Source organism: Acanthopagrus latus, chromosome 16, assembly GCF_904848185.1.
Source record: "Acanthopagrus latus isolate v.2019 chromosome 16, fAcaLat1.1, whole genome shotgun sequence".
Lineage (NCBI taxonomy): Eukaryota > Metazoa > Chordata > Actinopteri > Spariformes > Sparidae > Acanthopagrus > Acanthopagrus latus.
Genome location: NC_051054.1, coordinates 17,792,958 through 17,808,065, shown reverse-complemented (window position 1 = coordinate 17,808,065; position 15,108 = coordinate 17,792,958). Strand labels below are relative to the sequence as shown.

The 15,108-nt window shown below is 40.8% G+C and overlaps 1 protein-coding gene across 3 annotated transcripts; it reads right to left on the bottom strand.

Moving 5' to 3' along the window:
- Positions 1 to 1,444: 1,444 nt before the first annotated feature.
- On the bottom strand, positions 1,445 to 7,092 carry LOC119004796. 3 transcript variants are annotated; one of them, XR_005070309.1, is made up of 8 exons: positions 6,920 to 7,092; positions 6,192 to 6,237; positions 4,192 to 5,093; positions 3,955 to 4,094; positions 3,511 to 3,611; positions 3,298 to 3,398; positions 2,637 to 2,736; positions 1,445 to 2,516 (listed from the first exon to the last, which is right to left on the bottom strand). XR_005070309.1 is itself a non-coding variant. In XM_037072011.1 (7 exons), the coding sequence occupies exons 1-7, from the start codon at positions 6,998 to 7,000 to the stop codon at positions 2,387 to 2,389; spliced, it is 1,500 nt and encodes a 499-aa protein (XP_036927906.1). In that variant the 5' UTR covers positions 7,001 to 7,089; the 3' UTR covers positions 1,445 to 2,386. The 3 variants fall into 3 exon arrangements, 1 of the variants encoding a protein (XP_036927906.1); XR_005070310.1 differs by having other exon boundaries at positions 3,298 to 3,395; XM_037072011.1 differs by lacking the exon at positions 3,298 to 3,398 and having other exon boundaries at positions 6,920 to 7,089.
- Between the last annotated feature and the right edge of the window lie 8,016 nt (positions 7,093 to 15,108).

Below are 15,108 nucleotides of genomic sequence, written 5' to 3'. Positions count from 1 at the left end.
ATTGCATTAAAAATTGAAAATGAGTTAAAGCTCAGTTTGCTGTTCTGTGATGCTCACCAGCCTGAGCCAGATACTTGGTGTCTCATCTTAAATACATGTTCACCAGTGTTTGGGGTCAGGCTCTGAGCTGAAGATCCTCAAGAGTGACAGTGTTCATCAGTGAGACGACTCCTGTGTGATGTTGTGTTTATCTTCATCAAAGAGAACAGATGTTAACACAGGTATGTGCTGCCAAACATAGCGAGCGTTTGAGCTGCTGGGATGAAGCGTGGAAACTCTGCAGTGCCCACAGACTCATATTTTGCCTGAAGTGTGTCACTACACTGGAGCTCAATCAGCTCCAATTGGAGGTTTGATGGTACTCAGTACATTTACATGCACAGCTTAGTCGACCCAGCTGCAAAAGGATTACTGAGCAGTTCAGAATGTAATTTTGAATATCCAAAAATACATTGTGACTAGTAAAAATGTCATTACAGATATCTACAGTTCGTATTATGACTAGTAAAAATGCAGTTGTTGTACATCTGTATATATATTGTGGATATCCATAATGAGTTTGACACGTGGTCTAAACCGTTCTGGATATTTAAAAATTAAAAATTAAAAAAAAAAAAAAAAAAAAAAGCATGGTAGTGAAGTAGTTTTTATAACAGTAAGTTTTACAGACCTCAGGAAGGCAGGTATTCTTTTTAGTGAATAATAAATGTGCATGTCAGACTTCAGGTTTCAACTGTCAGTGTTTTCCAACAAAAAAAATACAAAATCACAGACCTAGAATTGGTCCTCTTACTGTTACTGCTGAGGAATGGAGTTTAGCCTGTCCTGAAAAATTCACCCAACAACATGGTTTAAGGCAACTAAGTACATTTATTGTCAAGTCAGCACCTTGTTTAAGAAAACGTGACTGACTTTGTAATGACTTAGAAAATCAATGAGACCTAAATAGCAAAACACAACAAATCACTTCGATCTCTCTCTAGTCTCACATTAGGCCATGTTTGTTTTGGCCATGCATCAATACAAGAGCGATCGTTTGCTTGAATGCATGGCTGAGCAGCAGAAATGAGGTGCAGTGGATTCTGTAGCCGACATGCGCGACATTTGTCTTGCAGTCCTTTGTTTTTTTGTAAGTGCAGACTGTTTTGACAAAATTCAACACAGCCGCTGAAGAACTGTGAGGCATGTCAGATAAACAAACGCTGTGGCTGATGATCCAGCTCATCGCTCCAGAGGGGAGGAGGAAAAACTATTTTGCAAGGTAGAGAGAAGTGCTCTGGCTGCTCAGTAGCACACGTGCCCTGCAGTCTGCACAGCATGTGTCACGAGGCCATCACTGACACCCACGCACCCCTGCCTTCTGCATGGCTGGCCAGGGACAGCATTACTTTAACAACCTGCATTAATTAAATGCGAGCCATGATGACAAACCTGTGCACAGTACTCAGATACTGCAAAGCTGAAAAAAACAGCATTATTTATTGAACATTAATACAGCAGTAACACAAACATTGCTGCTCAGACTCAAAGTAGATAATTAGAAAGAGATAACCAGTCAACTTATCTGGGACTTTTCTTACATTGCATAAGACTGGTGCACAGAGGACGTTGTGGTCACTGCTGCGCTACAAACATTTTTGCAATCCAACCACCTAATAGTAGTGTTTTGTAGTTTTAGTGGTCAGGTTTTGAAATGTTGACCAAAGCCATCTGCTGAAACCAAACAAAGGAAGATGACATGAGTTGTCTGTGGCCCTACTAACAGGTTTTTTGAAGACTATTTACAGACCTTGTTGTGAACAGTTTTCCCATTTTTTTCCCCCCAAAATGTATAATTACAGTAACTGACTTATAAATTCTTACATGACGTGGGTGAATCAACGTTTATCACCTTCTGCCAATACAAAACGTGTATATTATACCACAACATGAATTACATAACATTAGACTGCTTTACAATGAACTATTAACTTAACCATGGATTTGACCTTAACACTTCAACATGTCTGCTAAATTTTTATTGCAGATTCCCCCCCCCAATACAACTACCCATAACATGAGTGCTTAACTTCTTTGAAATGTTCAAAATGTACTTAAATACACAATAAAAACAGACAGGTTCAGATAGAGTAAAAGGCAGGGTGCTTGAAACCCAACAGTGCTTGCTCCTCTGCATAATTCACACAACACCAAAACCCCTTAAAACATGCAAATATTCACACACAAGAACATGCATAGTTTAAAGAATTACATGGAAAACCCAAACTGACAAAAAAAAAAAAACTACAGACCAACAAGAAAAAAAAAACAGTACAAACACTGATGGAGCCCTCTATGAGGTGAAGTGCAATTGGTTAACAGTAACAGAAGAATTACAACTCCTAGTTTATGGAAAAGGACTCCGTTGGAAAATCGCTGGAACCTTTGCAAAGCGCTTGTGCATTTTGTTGTTCTTGGCCTGCCATTCATGGAGGGTCATTGTTGGCATCATGTTTCCAAATCGTCGCTGGTAGTTCCTGAAAGTAAGCACAAATCGAAGGGACACATTTTACATCATTCAAAACAATTCTGTTTTAAGACTACTTTAAATCCACACATCTTCATAACTAGAGAGAAAAACGATCTGAATGAAGTACCTGCTTGTAAGGTCAGAGGGATGCTGCCACTGGGTGCCATTAGGGTTTTGTGTCTGGTCAGCAACATGGGTCATCAGGTTTAGCAGCTCCGTCATGACATCTTCAGGACACAAATGTGCTTTTGGTAAATTAATGTATATTTACAATCAGTCTACTAAATGTTGTGTCACCCCTAAACCACAAGAACCCGAGGACAAAACTAAACACGATTCACAAGAAAACAAACATCATCGGGCGCCATTTTCACATTATCAGTACATCATGTAAAATCCAATTAAAGATGTAGCCTGTAACAATTTTTGTTATATTTGCTAAAATTGTCATTATGATCTGGCAGTAGAATGAAATACAAGTCAACTGTCTGTGGCTCCACCCAGTGGATTTAATTGATTTGGAAGAATCCACTGCTCCACAATCAAAACAACCAATTAGAGCCAAAGGGAGTGTCTGAGAAGTGTCAATCATTCTCGTGCATATGCTGCCTCCCTGCCCCACGCCTTCTCTTACCTGGTCAGATAGGTTCAAAGCTCAAGCCCAAATTGTAAACAATGGCGGAGAAGCACCTGAGCAAAGAAATGCCCCACCACTGCCAAGTCAAAGAAGAAATAAGAGGACTGACAAAGAAAAGCAGTGTTACAGAAAAAAAGAAGAAGAATTGGACCTTGCCAGAAAGAAATCTTGGATAACTTTCGGGGCATCATATCAGAGGTGGAGGGAGCTGCGGGACTTGTACTCAGGGATGCAAAGTTGGCCGCTTTTCTGCTGGAGAAGTAAGGCCCGTTGCTTGATATATGCTTATTTCTGTTATTCAACCACAAGGCTATGATGGCAGCAGTTACAGTAATACTCAAAATAGCGCATAACAGGTTCATACCTTGATCTGCTCCAGAATTCTCATTCACGTGTCTGGTGACTGAATGGAGATACATCCGTTTATAACGCTCCAAATCAAAGTCTCGGTCCAAGTTCACTGGCCTGGGTAACAGACAAAAAGTAAGTAAGTAAGTAAGTGAGACAGAAAGAAAGAAAGAAAATAAAGAATAAATAAATAAATAAATAAATAAATACCTCTATATGTGCACTGTTGACAAAACTAAGCCAGTCACAAATCTTTCCATGAATGTAGTGAAATCAAAACCAGTCATATACAGTTAATATGGGCCTATAGACAATGACAAAAGAGGTGGACTGGTGAAAATATGAGCCTCATCAAGGACTGATAACCTTACAACCACTGCAAGCCACCACCAAAACCTCAACATTGGACTTTACATGGCCAGATTGCTCCCCCTACAGTTGACAGACACCACTACAGTACCTTTGTCTCCTGGCACTGTTGACACATTGGTTGGTCCGGCAAACTCTACCCGCCTTTGGGCTTTGCTTGGCTGGCAGAAGAGGAGCTGCAGTTTTACTGCCAGAAGGCTCCTGACTGACAGGCACGACAACTGACTTCACCTTGAAAAAGCAGGGGTTGTGTGTGTGTGTGAACATTAAGCATGCACACTACTGTACAAAATGAACAAGACAAAGACAACTGCTTGTAACAGCTTACCTGTACATTAAGAGGTAAAGTTGTTTCATAACTGGTGTCCAAAGAGGTCTCCTCTTCACCAAATGTGGCCAGACACACAGGTAAAGGTTCCACCTCGCCTCCTTGCACCTCCTCTGACACCTCCTCTGACACCTCAGTAGTCCGCTCACCGGCAGCATTACATTTCACAGTGACATTGTGACACAGAGAAGACTCGAAGATAGGGAGACCAATATTCCACACTTCAACGTCATCCTTTAAATGCTCTACATTTGAGTGCACTGATGGCAACACTGGCCCACTTACAACAGGATCCAAGTCATTGATTGCGAAGGAGTTGTCTGATCCAGACAGCGCAGCTTGTTTATGACAACTTGGCAGAGATGAACTTTCAGAATGGGACTCCTCCAGTTGAGGCAATATTGACAGAGATAAATATCCCTTGTCATCTCCTCTATCCAGCTCTTGTTTGTGTTCTTCTGTGACTAAGAGTGCCTTTTGAACCACGTTGCTCTTTGGACTTTTGCATTCCTCTGGATTGTCAGACGATTTCCCAGAGGAACCAGTGATACAGGGATTGAGGCACAAGATGCTGTCAACGTCACCATCAAAATCAGGCTGTGTGTGGAGATGCACAGTTGGTTCCGTCTCAGTAGCTTCTCTCTGCAGTGCAGGCTTAGCGATGGAACTAGGAGAGGCAGATTTTTCTCTGTCAGGGGGGCTGCAATAGTCCATGTAACATCCCATGTCAGGGGACAAAGCCTCTGGACTAAAATCCTTTTTGGCCGGTGTCAGGAAACTTTCATCAGCCTTTCTTTTCTTTGCATTGTTGTTTATCAGCTCGACTTTGATATTAATGAAAGGCTCACTCGGATGCACACCAGCATTTTGATCACATGTGATCGTCCTTGAATACATCGGGTCTGTTAAGAGGAAAAAAAAAAAAAAAAAAATCAGATCAGTTAACGACATTCTATAATATATGAGGCTACAACTAACAATTATTTTCATTGTCAATCTCAATTCTTTTCTTAATAAATCAATCAGGTCTCAAAAATGGTTCAAAAAATGTTGATCAGTCTTTCCTAAATGTCAAGCTGAAGTCTTTAAATGTCTTTACTTTTACAGAGAAATAAAGAAACCAGGAAATATCAACATTTATCAAGCTGAAATCATACAATATTTACTTTTCTTTAATAAATAAATAAATAAATACTGAAACCAATTATTCAATTATCAAAATAGTTGATTAATGTGATGTATAACAACTTGGGCCCTTGTTCATATGGCATTTCTTTCTAGCAGAAAAACACTAGCAGTATGCTTGGGAATGCCAGGTTTACGTGCTTGTGCAGTCAGACAGACAAAAAAAGAAAAAAAGAAAAGAAAACACTGCTGGTTGGTTTCGAGGGACATTGACAGTAACATTATGGTAACGGCGCAGACTACACAATTTACACCAAGCTCAAAATGCATGGGGTGATAAAAGCATAGAATTAATCTGCAACAATTAATGCCTGATCAATCTGATCCCACAAATAAGTTTTTATGTCTCCATAAATTGACAGAAACAGCCAGAAACTTCACGTCAATATTCTGGGTTAACAGGTACCAGTGTGACAGATGACAAGTCCCACCCCATGTACTATATGATTGGCTGCCTGGAGAAGACCAACAGCAAGACAGTTTTCTGAATAATTTAGAGATTTCAGACTAGAAGTGCTCAGAGCAGATGCGCAGCACTGTCTCTTGGCAGTCACATTCTGCCACTTATACAGCCTTTCCTCATTGGGAACAAGTGAAAAAGACTACAGTGCTCATAAAAAACATCTTGTGGACATGCAAAATCTTATCTTTTTAGTACTATTTTAAACTAAGCCACTGATAAGATTTTAATAGTAGCTCAAAACCAACAAGTTCAAGAAAAGAAAAAAGGATATTTCTGTTCACTACAACCCACACAAGCCTCATCAACATTTTCCCCCAATAACTGAAGGCATCATACAGCTTTTGCTACTCACCCTGAACTGTTTGTGCCATGTCCATCATGTCCCCGCCACTCAGCGCCTGAAACAGATCAGGAAACCTCACTCAGTCTCACAACGTGTCATCTACTGAGCAACTGAAGGGGTGTTTACTGCTTCGTAAAAGGGGTTTTCTAACACCATCTTGCTTTTTATCGTTCTATTAAAATGCATCTTCAGACAGACTAAGTAAAATGCACCGATAGTTTAGGTCACCAAGTTATACATGGACTAGTACTCATTAGTAGCAGACCTCCTTAATAAGTACATGACTAACCAAAAGACATTTGGCGGCCCATTTGAATGACAACAAAGACTCTTTGATTTGAAAATTGTCAGCAGGAACTTGCAATGAGTTACGCAAAGCATTATGTTCCACAACATTTTAGGACACAAGAAGTCCGCAATTTTCTGGAACAGAGCTAAAAGTCACAAGTTAGCTAACTTTCCAGGGGAGTTAGCCGACTGGTTTTTAGCTTAATTAATTCCCTAAATGTAGCGTTAGCAATTAAAAGTGATGAAAAACATCGAGTTGCACTTTATAATTACAATAGCTAGATAATATTATCACTCTCCAACTCTCAGCTAAGCAAACTAATGGCTGTTCTCAACGGAAGTGCTCGGCGGGCATTTACGCTAACCTTACCTAGCAGCAGCGTTTCCTTCAGAGCTAACGTTAATGTTAGCTAGCTACTTACGGAAAACTGTACGCTATGGTTGGTTACCTTAAGTCGACGCCAGCCAGCTGAAGTTGCCAGTCCTCCACCAGAATGACACACTGCCGACCAGAACAGAACTGCTGTCATTCATTAGAGAGCCCTGCTGCTCCCTCCGAGCCGGGGTCAGTCGGCCACGTGCTCAGGTGCGTCAACAGCGTACGAGCGGAAGTTAAAACGCGGTGGGGGCGGGGCACCGTTCAAGTTCAAACCGCAGGCTCAGGCTTTATCAAGGTATTGCCATCTTTGTTGTTATTTCATTCAGTTCAGCGATTAGCGACCTCTGAGTTCACTTATGAAATCATATTTATTCTCTTAAATTGAAAAGAAATATAATCTCTGCCTCATTAATCTTATTGGGATGAACACGGTCTAAAACAGATCACACAGTGGTACCATTTTATTCAACTTGACAGGGCCTGAACATATGCTGGCTTGAGCCTGTGATCAGATCAGTCTATTGCCAGCAGATGGCAGTGAAGTCTCTCAGTGAAAACATAAACTTGCCACACAACATATTAATGGAGCCATTGCTGCTCTCATATTAAAGACAAGGTCCACAGAAATGACAAAGAAAATTTGAACTGATTTGAATTGGTTACAGGCAGTGAGGCTGAGTGTAGACTTTCAGCCTACTTCTTATGACAACTACTTTAGCACTGTGTCTAATTTTGAACACGTGATCTTAAGTTTACTTCAGTGTTACTGAATCAGAAACTATTCCCTCTATTTAAGGTTTATGTAATAACACTGTTTGCATGCCTGAAGGATTACAGGTGAGAGATTTAGATTGTGTTAATATTTTGAGAAAGTACCAATAGTCATCCCAGCATCCCATATTTTCACAATAGCTTTATCTTCGTAGTTTAGGAAGTTTATTTGAGGAGAGTTCAAAATATAGAGATACATACTGTGTAACCTAAAACTATTAGAATACTGCTTTAAGACCATGTTAACTAGCTCTTCCCTAAACTCAAACTACAGAAGGTCTCACATGACCTACAGTAACCCTGACAGAGCCATCTTGAATTTCACTGCAAATGGAAGTCCCCTAAAATCTGAACCCGTTGTGTTCTGGTAAATTATGAGACTGTTGCAACTCTTGTTTGTCACATGACAGGACCCATTTTGATGAACAGCAACACAATACACCTCCCTCACTAAGCTTAGTCACCCCTGAATATATGATCATACGTCACAAGGCATGGTCGTGTGAACTGTATGCTTCATTAAGAAACATGGTCAACAGCATCCTGTGTGCTGTGACCTGTTTGCTCCTGTTTAACAAAAGCTTCAGTGACCCCAAATCCAGTTTATTTACACACGAGACTGATCACCATTACAAAACTTCCCATAAAGGGTTTCATTTCACTCATCTTAAATGTGTTAGGATACTAAAATAATTGTGAAATGAGGGTCAAGATACATACAGTCTGCCAAGCTATTTAAAGACAGCCCAGGATGAAAAGGGGATAAATTCTTCAGTATGATCATTGAACACCGATAACGTGCTTTACAAGCGGAAATTCCCTTTGCACTGCCCAAACTCCTGTTTTGTGGATAAACATTGGTGTTGTCTTAGCAACCAGCGGTAGACAGTACGAGCAAGTCTACAGTTCACTCTGTGCTGTACCTTGGCTTTATCACACGCACTTCTCACAAGCTGGATCTTACTTTTTTCTGACCTCCCCCTACCAGGCTCTTTGTGTTCCTATACTGGCCCAAATAAACTGCACGACCCGGGCTTATCTCTGTCAGCGGCTTGTAGTGTACAAGCCTAAAATAATGTTGGCGTAGCTCCAGAATCTGCATAGAATCATCGATGAGACAACACAGCTTCAGAAGTCAAGTCCGAGCTATAGCGCCAGAGCTGAGTCAGCCCTGGAAATCGATGAAACACAAGGCTACAAGATGCCGGTGTGAAACAGGGCTGAAGTGAATAGAGTAGTCACGTTATTCTAGAATGTAACATTAAGCCATATGTTTGAATGGACATTTAACCCAGGGCTGGCAGAAATACAGCATGAGTCTTATGTCCTTGGGTTATGGTTAATGCTGTGTTAACAATTTCTGTGTAAGTTATACAAGTTAAGTTATCCCAGGTTACGCAGGGCACTGGCCCCATGCTTCATGTCCATTCATTAGGATGATTTTTAATCAAAAAAGCTGTGTTCAATGCCAACATCTTACTTGCTGCTAAACCACTATGATGGTCATGGTAAACATTTCACCTGCTGACCATCATCATGTAAGCACTACCACTGTCAACATGTTAGCGTGCCGACATTAGCATTTACATAGAGTGTTGTGCCTACACACAGCCAAACTATTGTCATGTGTAGTTAACTTACTGTTTATGATCAGAGCCACATAATCGCAGCAGTTGTAACGTTGATTGAAAACTGAAAATTATACGTACTAAACACAGTCACCTTCTGTTGTTTGAAATCCAAATAACAATGTTAGGTTTATAACATCTGCATATCTGATCACTTTCCTTACTTTGAGTGACAGATGACATCATCATCATGTTGTTTGTGTTAGTGAGGAGTTCCTGTTCTCAATGGCTGAATTGGTCACACCATCATGTGAAAGTTTTGCACACCTGATCACCTAGTAGGTGTCACACAACTTGCTGCTAAACTTCAGGTCATGACCCCAGTGAAGCAGAAGGGGAGACATTTTTCAAGTAGTATCTTCTTGTTTCCTCATCCCACCTCATTATTGTTCACTGGCTGAAGGATATCCAACAGATTTTAGGACACACTAAAAAACTCTACACCTACTGTTATATTAAATCGGACAGCATTAACAATAAAAGCAACAGGGACTTTCAAATTTTAGCATTTTATTGTTTTGTTTTTTTTTAAGAAAAAAACAAGTAACAGTGAAACAGCTTATACACAGTATTGATTGGATGAATGATTATGATTAGTGAAATAAAAAAAATCATAAAGCAGTTCATAGAAGGACTCATGATGAATAATTTCAGACTAAAGGGTGAAAAATGACTGGACATGGCCTCCTTACAATTAATGCAATCAGTCAAAATATATCTTAGCTGTATGAATATACATACTATAAATACTAGGTATCATTAAATGATTTATAGTCTGTCTTTTACACAACATTATGAAATATAAAGTGTATATAACATATGTATTACAATATAAAATAATAAATAAATATGATATACATCTGATATATTTTAATAATACATTATCTCTGATAATCATCTGCACCTGGCAGAATATATATATAATACCATCTATATTTCTCTGTGCAGGGAATGAGTGAGGTATGTTAAGGCTTCAGGTTAACATTACGAGGGGTGCTGTAATGCTGTAAGACACTGAAAGGGCACTCCCTGGTGCTGCATTACAAGTTCCACAGCTTCCACAGCTTCGTTTCAAGTAAAGACCAATGAGGGAGTCCTGACGGTTCCTGGGGAGGTTACTGCATTGCTACTGGCCCATGGTCCTCAAAGTGCACTCGCTGGTGCAGCAAAGAGTCTGAGAGCTTCCACAGCCTCGAGAACAATTCAGCTGTGCACCAATTCAACTACTGGCTGTGAATTTTTTTTATCAAGGCTGAACCTGTTAAAATACTGTGCTACTGAGTTTTAAGTGCTTATATGTTAAGTGTAACCGAATTTTTATCTTGAAGGTGGGCAGGTAAAAGTGCTCTAATGCTTTTTTCTTCTAAACACAAGTGGACAAAATTAGCTAAGGAGAAAACTTTTTGGGGCATTAAGTGTCTCATATTCAGTCATATCTATGGTCAGGCGACTGAGGTGGATCAGGCCAGGAAAAACAGTGAATGAAGCATACAGTGCTAAGCTATATGACAAAGTGTCACTGACAGTCCTTCACAATCATGTAAGTCTCTGCTTTGGTAAAGTGGTACACCATATATATTCCCAAATCACATTACTACATATGCTTGTCCAGAACTGATTATATTAATGAACCAATTGTCAAATATATATGTTGGCTATCTAATAAAAGCGGTTCCCTTTAACTGTATCCTACAGCTGTAGCTTGTCGACATTAGGGTGGTGAGGTAAAAAGAACAAAGTCTTTCTACTCATTCACCAGCTACACACCAGGGTCAGCAGTCTTCGCAGCAGTGTACATGCACCCAGATGAGCTCCTGCTGCTACAGCTACAAATAACAACAGAGCATTATTACAATCATGTCACATGAGGGCAGTGCATGTCATTTTGTAAATCATTGAACTCAAAAATACCTGGGAATTTTATCTCTGAATATGCAGAGCAGGACAACAAGAAGCAACACCAACACCACCAACAGGAGAGGGAGGACTACAACAGCAGCAGTCGGGAAATTGTAGCGGGAAAACTCTGTTAGGAGCAGAGAGAGTTTGACAGTAAATCTACAGTACTACATCTACAGTAAATCAGACACACTATTTCACCTGAAAATGTATTTGTGTACTCAACTAATGTCATTATTGCTTAAAATAATTATAGTCTGTAGGTTTGAGGGGGGACACCATCCTGCTTGTTAGCAAAACGACCAAAGTACATCCCTCTTGGTAAACACACAACTCCAGTGTGTCCTGTCACAACTTTGGTCCCCTCAGCTTTAACCTGTTGTCTTTGCTGTGGAGTAGGATTGTAGGATTCTACAAAAGTAAGAGTAACAGTTTTACCTGATAACTTCTTAAATCACAACTAATTGCTGTCTGCTATTTGTGAATGGAAAGTGCTGTGTCTGTGGTGAGAAGTAACAGGAAGTAAAGACGCATGATGTAATGTAACAAAGGCACTGCTGGCCCTTTTGCTCACTTGACATCATGTCCTATGTCTGATTCGTATCTCCTCAGCTATTCATGTGTTTTACACATAATAACATAGCCAAAACAAAGATTAATTACCATTTAATGTACAACTTGCACTGTATTCCTACCTGTGTTTTTCCATGAGTGCACGTTTTCAGTGTTGGTGACTGTAAAAAAAAAAAAAAGAAAGAAAGAAATCCTCACGTCAATACGTTGGATAGATTGGAAAACATATTTCAAAAAGGAAGACACTGATAACATCAGAGGTACAGCTGGATAAGTGACTGAGACAGAAGGTAAATGTGAGAATTAAAGAAAAAAAGATAACTAACTTGGACAGCGAGCGGTGTAAAGGTCCCCCTGCAGAGAGAAAACATAACAGTAAGATTATTATTGTCTGGAGACTGGCGGAAAGCATTTTCAACTTCCTATTATTAGCTCCATACTCAATCTGCTCTCTCTCTCTTCAGTCTGCTGAACTCATACTATTATTTAGACTGAAACAGTTCACCTCACAAAATCAAAATAATGTAGTAATTAACTGAATCATTTTTACAGCTCTAATATTTATGCATGAAAACAGTTTAATCTCTGAGTTTGTTAGTGTAAACCGTGCCATAATATAGTTTTAGCCTGTTATAAGTGTAATACCGTTGAGGCAATGAATCCTGTGAAGATAATCCCTTCAATGAATTTAGAGGTGCGGAGGGTGGTGTTGGTGTTCTTCAACACCAGTCCACCGATTTCCTGCCGGTTATTCGCAATCACGTGATTCTAAAGTCAAAACAGAGAAGAAAATCAATGAACCGCACAAACCAAACTAAAACAAACCCTCAGGGACATGACTGGCCCAGTGAAGGCACTGGGACTTAAGAGCAGTCGTGTTGTTCATCATCAATAATGGCCACACTCAGGTGTGATAGTGAAGGGCCCTGCTGTGAGAAAAAGTAAACTCATCTGGACTGTCCAACTTACAGTTGAGTTGGACCATGTGTAGTCCCAGCAGCCAGCTGAGTCTGGAGGCCAGTCTGAGATGACGTACGTTGTTCGGCCATTCTCCCCAGTGACACTGCAGTTGAGCGCATCGCTGAGTATTACAAGGCAGCCTGGGGACGAAACAACACACACGTCACCAGGAGCCAAGGTCTGTGGGACTTTATAATCTATACTTGTGATAACACGATTATTTAAAATGTTCAACCAGACACTTGTAAACCATGACAAGAGTTCACAATTCAAGGGAGAATGTGAGTGACATACACTATATTACCAAAAGTATTCGCTCACCCATTCAAATGATCAGAATCAGGTGTTCTAATCACTTGGCCTGGCCCCAGGTGTATAAATTCAAGCACTCAGGCATGCAGACTGTGAAACAAGACATTTGTGAAAGAATGGGCCGCTCTCAGGAGCTCAGTGAATTCCAGCGTGGAACTGTCATAGGATGCCACTTGTGCAACAAATCCAGTCGTGAAATTTCCTCGCTCCTAAATATTCCACAGTCAACTGTCAGCTCTATTATAACAAAATGGAAGCGTTTGGGAACAACAGCAACTCAGCCACGAAGTGGTAGGCCACGTAAAGTGACGGAGAGGGGTCAGCGGATGCTGAAGCGCATAGTGCAAAGAGGTCGCCGACTTTCTGCACAGTCAATTGCTAGAGAGCTACAAACTTCATGTGACCTTCAGATTAGCCCAAGTACAGTACGCAGAGAGCTTCATGGAATGGGTTTCCATGGCCGAGCAGCTGCAGCCAAGCCACACATCACCAAGTGCAATGCAAGGCGTCGGATGCAATGGTGTAAAGCACGCCGTCACTGGCCTCTAGAGCAGTGGAGACGCGTTCTCTGGAGTGATGAATCACGCTTTTCCATCTGGCAATCTGATGGACGAGTCTGGGTTTGGAGGTTGCCAGGAGAACGGTACATTTCAGATTGCATTGTGCCAACTGTGAAATTTGGTGGAGGAGGAATTATGGTATGGGGTTGTTTTTCAGGAGCTGGGCTTGGCCCCTTAGTTCCAGTGAAAGGAACATTGAATGCTTCAGGATACCAAAACATTTTGGACAATTCCATGCTCCCAACCTTGTGGGAACAGTTTGGAGCGGGCCCCTTCCTCTTCCAACATGACTGTGCACCAGTGCACAAAGCAAGGTCCATAAAGACGTGGATGACAGAGTCTGGTGTGGATGAACTTGACTGGCCTGCACAGAGTCCTGATATACTGATGAACCAAATAACTTAAATTAGTGTAAAAAAAAAAAAAAAGTATTATTCTAACTATTAGTGAGTATCAAAAGAAATGCCAAAAGCGGCCAAATTGTTTTTACATGCATCATAAACGGGAGATCTTGAAACATACACTCATTCACCTACCTACTGCGTGTGTGTGTGTGTGTGTGTGTGTATGGGTATTCCCCCAATCTCATGCCTTGCATCACCCCATAAGACCCGACACAAGCCCCGCCCCCTCCCACCACGTGTGTGTGTGTGTGTGTGTATGTGTGTATGTGTATCAAACAAGTCGCTGCCTCTCATTTCCATACTGTTGAGTTAAAGCTTCACCTGGTTTTTCGACATAAACGTTTAATGACGACGCGGTATGAATACACATGTACTCTAACCGCTAACTGGTAAACGCTCAGCGCTCCTCGGTCGCTACGGAATACAGAGTGGTTAACACCCGAGTGCCCAAACATCGGCGCCGAGTAAAAAGGTTTCCTGCCACAATATACAGTACAATACATATTACAATACAACATTAATTTCACGTCAGTCGTTGTTCACAGCGCATGAGACAAGCTGAGTGTGTCATTCAACTAAACTGACGCCACAGGAACTCGCTACAAAGTTCTGAGTCAGCGGAGAAACCTTTAAAACTGAAAGTCTCGAGTCTCACTAAAGGCGTTGGTTTCATTGAATCATACATGAAACACCACTATTACTCACATGAAAGTAAGACCCGCGCGTACAGCATCTCGGCACCGGCTCCTACCTCATTCTGAGCAGTCTGACTCCTCCCCTTTCTGATGAGCAGCGACGTACTCTTCCGCTTTCAAAATAAAATGCATGACTGAATCAGCAGTCGCTCCATTGCAGACATAAGTTACATCGGGCATCAATAGTCGTACCCCTACATCGGCGTGAGTGTATAAAGCGCGGTTAGGCTAGTCATTTCCTCTTTCAAATACATATTCGTCTGCTTCTACGGCTCATTATCATTTATTTTGGAATATTAAAACAGGAAATCACTAGCAACAATGCCAGATGTTGGCAGGGTGATGCAAGTACAAGTAACCTCAGCAACTGGATGATGAAATATACTTATTCTTACTATAGTAACGTTAATTATTTAATTCTGCATATTTTGAAAAATGGGCACAATATCATTATTTC